We start from the raw sequence: 7,324 nt of genomic DNA, 5'->3' as shown, positions 1-7,324 counted from the left end.
ATGCAGGCGAAATACACTAAGAGCCAAAGTGCAACCCTCCCCTCTAACATTCCCTCGCGCAGGTCCCTGTCATCCAGCAGGGATGGCCCCAGTGGTCATTCCAGCCTCTTAGATAGGGACGTGGCCCGGAACTTACAGGATAGCATCAAGCACCGCATGCTCTACCTCTCAGAACAGCTGAGAGTGGAGAAGATCAATCGCGACAAGAACACCGTGGGCTACATCGAGCTGGTGTCCAAAGCCGACCGGCGCCAGGCCCCCCACATCCGGCAGGTCTTCGAGAAGGTGAACCAGCGGGCCTCTGCCACCATTGCCCGAATCGAGCGAAGGCTCCGCCACTGTCACCAGCAGCTGCAAGAACTGAAGGAGGGCTGCCGGCCCAGGGGCTTAGCGCCGAAGACAGAAGGCGGCCAGGACAACTCCCAGCACCCCAGAAAGAAGGCCCCATCTTCAGGGCTCCCCAAGCCCGGGAGGAAAGACTACCTGTCCACCAACCTGTCCAACATCGTCGGACGGTTCCCTCTCAAGAGTCGCATCACAGCCTTGCAGCGGGGGAGGTCCTCGGAGACAAAGTGTGCGGCCCGGCAGCGATCTCTGTTGTTGCAGAAGGTGAAGGAAGAGCTCAAAGAAGTCGAGAAGTTCCACTTCGGCCTCCAGATGTCCTATCAGAACCTCAGGGAGAGGTACCAGACAGACCTGCGGGTGTCGCTGGAGTCCCTTCAGGAGGAGAAACGCAGGTGAGGACCACGAGAGGAGGGTCAAGGGGAGCTGGGGAGCGGGGAAGGAGCAGCTCAGTGCCCGCAGTGGAGCGGGCTCCTCCCCTGCCCGCCGGTGCACCCCACCCTGGTCTTCTGCTGGCAAATGGGGCTCCAGCTCCAGGTCCCGCCAGGTGATGTGGCAGCCGCAGCTCTGACTGGGGTGGGGGAGATAGCCGGGGTGGCGGTGAGCCTAGCAGACGCCCGTCGTCAGTCAGTCACCGAGGCGTCCTGCCCTGCGGCCTGCGGGCCTGCCGGAGCGGCGTGCAAGGGGCGCTGGAATCGCTTCATCCGCCCTGTTCCCCTCACCTGTGCTCCTGGCTGAGCTGCGGCGTGACGTCCCGTTTGGGACATTTTTTTCTGAAATTGACTGCCTTCCTGGGAATGCTTTCTCACCACTGTGTGGTGGCTCAATTTTATTTTCATCTAAGACGAGATTAGGTCACCCCCCAAAAGGCAAACTCAGTCTCTCGAGGGACCCCCTCCATTCCGATTTGGTTACTTCTGGGGGGCCCACACTCCCTCCCCTGATCCCTGCAGTCTTTCAAATTCATTCATTCTAATCCTTTCTCTCCCCTACATTGAAAAAAGAGCTTGATTTTGTCCATTTCTATATTCCTCGTGCCTAAAACTGGGCCTGCCATTTACTGGGTACTCGATAAATATTTGTTAAATAAGTGAGGAAAAAAGGGAGGGCAGGATTCTCTTAGGCGAATTGAGATCCTCAGCATTTTCATGAAAAAACTCTGCAGTCCCTTTAGTACCTGTGTACGGTGGGGAAGAAGTGCGTGGGGGACAATCCGCTTCTGTTTTCTCTGGGACATCTTCCCTGATTTTACCCTGCTTGACAAATCCATAAAGGGAAGATACAGAGTGTTACGGGGCAACCTATTGTCAAGTAAGATAACCAATCCGAATTTCCTTTGGAGGTAATTTTCATAGGACATGGCAACCCAATCTAAAATCTTGGGACTCTAAAAGACCCCTTTGTCGAAATAACATTTCTGAGGCTGATGTATATACAGCAAGAACAGTGGTGGTTGCGCACATCTCCGTAGGTTTCTATGCTGCCCAGGCCAACAGGACGTTGTGCTTACGTGAGCTCTGAACATTGTGAGTACACTACATGCCACTGAGTTATGCACTTTAGGACAGATAATTTTATGTTTCGTGAATCTGATCTCACTTAAAAAAATCAAAAGGAAGCCCTCTCGAAAGCAAACAGATTTGCCTATTTTCGTTCTAATATAATAGAAGCAAAGAAGCAGGTCCGTAGGACTCAGATTTACCAAGAGAAGTAGAGAATGGGCTGAAGATGACTTTATGGAATAATAGTGACAACAGAGAGCACTTAGCATTGTTCACCTGTAGTGTTCAGACGCCCACTTTACAGATGGGGAGACAGAATCTCAGAGAGGCTCAAGTGGCTGCACAGCCAGGAAGTGTGGATCTGAGAGCATATCAACACGTCCTGGCCTGCCTGCGTGGCTTCCTAAGCTAGGCGAGGGGAACACAGGAATTTGTTGCATTTTAAAAAAAAGATATATACATATATGTATGTGTCTCATTCAAAACTTTTTTAAAAAACCTTTATGTGAGCTAGATGCAGACATGGAAAAAGGCATGCGATGCATACGTTCAGCTCATTGAAGTGTCAACCAGTCTCCACACCTGTGTGGTCACTACCCATGCCCCTGTAATGCCATGTCCTCTCTAGTGTGTCACGAATTGAGCTGTCAAACTGAAAAGTCCTATGACACTTCTCACACATAAATCTATCTGCCTTCAATGGGGGCTCCCTTTTTGATTTTTCGATTGAGACAAAATTCACAAAATGTAAAATTATCTGTCTTAAAGTGCATAATTCAGTGGCGTTTAGTGTATATTCACAATGTTGTGAAACCATCACCTCTTAGTTCTAGAATATTTTCATCACTCCAGAAGGAGACCCTGTCACTCCCCATTCCCCCTCCCCCAGCCCCTGACAACCACCAATCTGCCCTCTGTTTCTATGGATTTATCTGTTCCGACATTTCATGCAAATGGAATCATACAATATGTGGTTCTTCTCGTCTGGCTTCTTTCACCCGGTGTAATTATTTTGAGATACATCCAGGTTGTGTGTAGGAGCAGTTCACTCCTTACTCAGCAGTATTCCATTGTATGGACGCACCACAGTTTGTTTATTCATTCATCTGCTGCCATTTGGGGCTGTGACGAATAAAACTGCTATAAACATTCTGGTACAAGTCTTTTTGTGAACATATGCTTTCATATATGGACTTGCTAGATAATAGCGTAGATATATGTTGCCATTTTACATTCCCATGAGGAGTGTATGAGCTTTTTAGTCGTTCCACAGTCTCGCCAACACTTGGTATGGTCAGTCTTTGCAATTTCAGCCTCTTAAGTTCAGCCACAACTAGGTGGGCCCTAAACTCCAAATTATGTCACCCAAGCCCAGGTTTTCTCAACCTCAATACGATTGATGTTTTGGACCAGATGATTCTGTCCTGTGCATTGTACGATATTGAGCCGCATCCCTGGTCTCTACCCCCTAAATGCCAGAATCACCCTGGAGGAGTTTCCTCCAGCCGTCATAACAAATTACCCCAAACTTGGTGGCTTCGAACAACAGAAATTTATTCTCTCGCAGTTCTGGACGCCAGAAGTAGGAAATCAGCTTTATTTGGCTTAAGTCAGGATGTCAGCAGGGCCGCTCTCCTGCTGGAGGCTCTAGGACAGAATCCATTCCTGGACTCTTCCAGCTTCTGGTGGCCGCCAAGCTCCTTCGCTTATGGTCACATCACTGCAATCTTCAAAGCCAGCCAGTATCTTCACATTTCACTGTGCTCTGTGTGTAAAAGCTCCTTGTCTCTCTCCTGTTAGGATATGTGTGATTGCAGTTCGGCCCGCATATGCCCAGGAGACGCTCCACTGTCCCTGCCACCCTTCCTGCCCTACCCCTGTGGCCCGATTCCCCCCACATCTGTTTCTTCATCTCAGGCTTTTCCAAGATGCAGGCCATTCGGTTCTAGATCTGTTGTCTGAGGACTGTCAAAAGCCAGTCCTCAGAGTCAGGAATTCACTCTTTTGAGATAATATAGTTTAGGACAATTCATATTGGAGAGGGAGGGAGACCTTAATGGCCTTGGAAGATTTAGGGGACATTTTTCTAGACCAGTCATCATTTTGTCTTTGTAAGAGCATTTTCCAGAGCGATCCATTTGCCTCTGCAACTGTAGGAGCTAGACAGAGAGGGGTCCTTGACTAAAAAAGGGACAAGGAGGAGAGTCAGCTGTGTCAGAGCCAGGACACTGCTGCTAGAGGGTGAGGAGTCTGGGGGGCGAGAGAAGGGGAGGCTGAGGTAATATTCTAATGAATGGACATCATCTTATGCAATAACCTATGCAAGGATATATTTAAGAATATATTCCTAAATTCTTACAAATGTATTAATGAAGAACCTATTCATTGACTTCATATTTGTGAAGAATATATTCATGAAAATATCTTTGAACATAGTTAATATCTTGAATGTTGTGGCAAGATACTTCATGTTAATGGAAAGGCAGTTCTGGGGAATCCGCTTTTGGGGTGAACACCCTGTGTCTCCCCCTCTCTGTGAGCGGTAGGCTGGGTCATGTTGTCAGCCCACTCTCTTCTCAACAGGAAGCAGGGCGGAGACTAATGGAACGCGCCTCGAAGCGCTGTTATGAATTGCCTCTTGACAAATTGGCTTTCAACAAATGAGTGTTCAGCTTATTGGCTGCCTGGAGGACATCTCCATGTGGGTGTCTGTCAAGTCCTGGAAGCAGGACCAAGTTGCCTCCTCACCTCACATTCCCTGTCTCAGCAACAGCACCATTGGTTACAGACTCGTACACAGCAGAGCCATGGCCATCGGCTTGGTCCTTTGTGTCGCCCTGTTCTCCATGGGCCCTGGGCCCCAGCCATTCTGTGTCGCCAGTGCTCTCCAGTACCTTTCCTCTCTAGTGTCACTGCTCCCCAGCTCGGGTGAAGCCTTCCTTGACTCTTCCCTGGATGACAATGCTAGAAGTCACTCGTCATCTGTTATTCTGACCTGTCCTTCCTGGTACCGAAATGAGGACGCTCAAAAAGTTTTTTTTTTTAAATTATGAAACATTCCAAACCCAGGGGAAATGTAGAGGATAACATGATCAACCCTGTATACTAATCCTCAGCTTTCTCAAACCTTAACTCTTTACCATTTTTGCTTCAAATCTTATTTTTTAAAGAAACAAAACTTTAAAAAATTCACTTGATGCTCTTCTCATTACCACTTCCCCCAGTCCCACCCCCCTTCTTCTCACCTGGCTGTCCTCGTTGGGCACTCATCTTTTCCATGTATATTTTTGTACTTTTACTACTTACATATATAGCCATAAACCACAGGTAGTGGTGTTTTGTTTGTGTTTTTTAACAGCTCTACTGAGATATAATTTACATGCCATAAAATGCGCTATTTTTAACTGTGCATTTCAATGATCTTTAGTAAATTTAGTGAGTTGTGCAACCATTACCACAATGCTATATTTGTTTTTTTTGTTTTGATAATAGCTTTATTGAGATATAATTCACATACCATAAAGTTCATCTATTTAAAGTATACAATTCAGTGGTTTGTAGTATGTTTGCAAAGTTGTGCAACCATCAGCACTGTCTCATCACAGACCATAACATTGTCATCACTTCAAAAAGAAGCCCCATCCCCATTCGGAGTCACTCCCCACCTGCTCTCTTCCTGAGCCCCCACTGATCTGTCTCTGCCTTTCTTGATTGCTCTATTCTGGACATTTTGTACAAATGGAATCATACACTATGTGGTCTCTTATGACTGCTCCATCTCTATAATCCACACACTTTCATAGAATAACTACTGCATGCCAAACACTGGTGCTGGGAATATATATGGAATTTAATAGCGTATAAGGGTAATTTAGATATTGATTTCTATAACTTGTAGTCTATCTCTATTTTGCTAAAGCTGTTACGAAAGAGGAACAATATATATAGGAGATACATGACTATCAGTGTGGGGGTGTCTGAGGTGCAGAACTGGAGGAGGAGGCAGGGTTTCATGAGGGTTTGGGGAGGGTTGAGGAAGGTGGGCCCTGAACCCAAGTCTGCTCCTGACGTAGGACGAGCTCTGGGCAGGGTTCTCAGGGAGTATTACCTTCTCTTTTACTCCCAAGACACATGTCGCTAGAAGAACTGGTGAATGACTACCAGCAGGGGTACCTGAATGAGATTTACCACTTCAAACAGACTCTGGCCTGCACTGAAGAGAAAATGGCCTATCTGTCCTATGAGAGAGCCAGGGAAATGTGGGTGAGTACCTCTTGGGGGAGATTTTTGAGAAACGGCCAGTGAGAAGGATGTAGAGATGGCAAGCAAAGGATTAGCAAATCTGTTCTGATACTCTCCAAAGCAAGGGAAGAGATGGAGCTTCAAGCCGTGCGCCCCACTGAGGGTTCAGTGGCAACTCACACATTCATTTCGGAGCCAACAGGGTCCATTCTACGTTCATGCTGCACTTCCCCGCATCCAGCTTAGCTGATCTGGGAACTTGGGCACGGTGTTTCTCGTACTTGAGGGCATGTCAGAACCACCTGCAGGGGGTGCTGATGAGGCCCCAGGAGCTGCTGCCGGTGCAGGGATCACCCACTGGGGACCCTTGCTTTAGATCCTGGGGTAGCAAGTGCAAATGGAGGAGTTCCCTCTCCTGCAACAGACAGTCTCACTCTCTTTCACACCCTCAGACCTTACCCTCGTCCTTGGTCAGCTCGCTCACGGCCAGGTTCTCAGTCCCAGGCGACACTGTCTGAGGGCTGAGTCAGATGAGACGTTCGCTGTTGCCGGGAGACACGGACCCTCCCAGGACAGGGCCCTCAGCTTGTACGTGCTCTCGGCTCTTGACTTCGCTCCTAAATCCTCAACCAACCCTTGCTGTGCACCCCTCAGGAACCCAGGTAAATGATTGCACTTCCCCTCAGACCTTTGTGATTTTGTCACCTGCAGGAGGTCACAGAGACTTTCAAGAGTCGTATATCCAAGCTTGAAACTCTACAGGAAGTGACCCAACTGGAGATGACGGAGAACCGCAGGAGATGTCCCCGGGAGTTTATGTTCCAATTCGTGAGCCTGCTCCTAACACTGGCCACCGTCCTCTTGGGCTTCATCTCCACCGTGTGCACCTACCCCTTGCTGCTGGTGAATTCGCGCCTGCGCATGTGCCTCATGCTCATGCTGATCGGGCTCGGGACCCTGGCCTGGCAGAAGTGGCATGCCATCCTCGTCACGGACTGGCAGGCCTGGTTTTCCAGGTGGGGACTGCCCGTCAAGAACTCCAATCTTCTAGGGCCCTAAAGTGCCTGGGTTTGCCAGCTCCGCCCCCTTCCCGGGGTCAGGGCGCCCCACTCATCTAGCCCTCCCTAGACTACCACTTCTCAGTTCTCCCTTTCAGATTTCATCAATGCCGGCCCTGCGAGAGAGGCGAAGGTGCCCACCCACCTCACACTTCCCTTGCTCACAAGCTTTTCATACCG

At 48.7% G+C, this 7,324-nt stretch overlaps 1 protein-coding gene across 1 annotated transcript; it reads left to right on the top strand.

Moving 5' to 3' along the window:
* On the top strand, positions 1–7,145 carry TEX28 (testis expressed 28). Its single transcript, XM_016158796.2, has 3 exons — positions 1–737; positions 5,972–6,107; positions 6,798–7,145. Exons 1-3 carry the CDS (start codon positions 1–3, stop codon positions 7,143–7,145), a joined length of 1,221 nt encoding a protein of 406 aa, XP_016014282.2.
* The last annotated feature ends 179 nt before the right edge of the window (positions 7,146–7,324 follow it).

Source organism: Rousettus aegyptiacus, unplaced genomic scaffold (assembly GCF_014176215.1).
Source record: "Rousettus aegyptiacus isolate mRouAeg1 unplaced genomic scaffold, mRouAeg1.p scaffold_m13_p_9, whole genome shotgun sequence".
Taxonomy (NCBI): Eukaryota; Metazoa; Chordata; class Mammalia; order Chiroptera; family Pteropodidae; genus Rousettus; species Rousettus aegyptiacus.
Note: the sequence above shows the minus strand (reverse complement) of the source record. Positions and strands in the feature narration are given on the sequence as shown.

What these genes read in the sequence shown, in the direction of transcription:
- TEX28 (XM_016158796.2), top strand. Translation starts at nt 1, where the DNA reads ATGCAGGCGAAATACACTAAGAGCCAAAGTGCAACCCTCCCCTCTAAC. An exon ending in CTTCAGGAGGAGAAACGCAG is followed by an intron (nt 738 to 5,971) that starts GTGAGGACCACG and finishes TTTACTCCCAAG; the next exon opens with ACACATGTCGCTAGAAGAAC. An exon ending in AGAGAGCCAGGGAAATGTGG is followed by an intron (nt 6,108 to 6,797) that starts GTGAGTACCTCT and finishes TGTCACCTGCAG; the next exon opens with GAGGTCACAGAGACTTTCAA.